The sequence below is a fragment of the Penaeus monodon genome, chromosome 30 (genome assembly GCF_015228065.2).
Source record: "Penaeus monodon isolate SGIC_2016 chromosome 30, NSTDA_Pmon_1, whole genome shotgun sequence".
Lineage (NCBI taxonomy): Eukaryota > Metazoa > Arthropoda > Malacostraca > Decapoda > Penaeidae > Penaeus > Penaeus monodon.
This window is the reverse complement of record NC_051415.1, coordinates 31,262,708-31,263,472: the sequence shown is the minus strand read 5'-3', so window position 1 is coordinate 31,263,472 and position 765 is coordinate 31,262,708. Positions and strand designations below refer to the sequence as shown.

Sequence of the window (765 nt, the reverse complement as noted above, 5' to 3'; positions counted from 1 at the left end):
AAACCAGCTGTTGCCCTTTCTGCTTCTCACCATCACCAGAGGAGGTAGTGTGGTCGAGCGGCGGGTTGGTCCCCTCGGCCGCGTCCCAGCCTGCCTTGACCTGCCACCCTCCTGCGACCTCTCTCAAGCCGCACAGCCAGTCGCCCTCGTCCTCGAAGTCGCAGCTCCACTCCGTTATGACCGGTGGTTCTGTCTCTGTGTGAGATCATTGTTTATTTCTTTTATTAGTAAATGAGCCTGTGCATTTCCATCGCTAAGATCACCTATTTTTGAGTTCTTACTGACCTCCACGGGCATTAGCAACCTACAACATTTCGCTTTCAAAATACCGAAATCCTACCATCTCTTCGAATATCCCTTTACTCACCTGGCGGCTCAGAGGGAGACACCTCAGCTTCAGGCGGCTGCACTCCGCACGCTTCCTTGCTGACGGTGATGTCATCCAGGCCGATGTCGCCTCCGCCGGCACTCAGCACACTCCCTTGGAACGCAATCCAGACGTCCTCCTCAGCTGTGATGCCAACGGACCCGTACTGCCACGTTCCTTCTCTGTGGCGGAAGAGATTAATTCTCAGTACACGTGAATTCCGATGATTATCGTATCGGGGCTGCATGTTGATTTAGATGCATAACAGGTCGTTAACTACACTAAATGAAACAAATAAACTTGCAGGTAAGAAATAATGATAAAAAGAAAGCGGGAACAGAGCAAACCTAGAAAGAAATATAATCATACACAAATGAACAGAGATCCATAAGAATACG

The 765-nt window shown here is 49.8% G+C and overlaps 1 protein-coding gene across 1 annotated transcript in view; it reads right to left on the bottom strand.

The window, feature by feature from the left end:
- The window catches only part of LOC119592413 (MAM and LDL-receptor class A domain-containing protein 1-like), a 5,875-nt gene that overhangs the window by 2,705 nt on the left and 2,405 nt on the right, over window positions 1-765 (bottom strand). The window contains exons 4-5 of the mRNA XM_037941234.1: window positions 368-549; window positions 31-195 (exon numbers count right to left, since the gene is read on the bottom strand). Coding sequence (XP_037797162.1) covers window positions 31-195; window positions 368-549 — 347 coding nt within the window. The remainder of the gene's footprint in view (window positions 1-30; window positions 196-367; window positions 550-765) is intronic.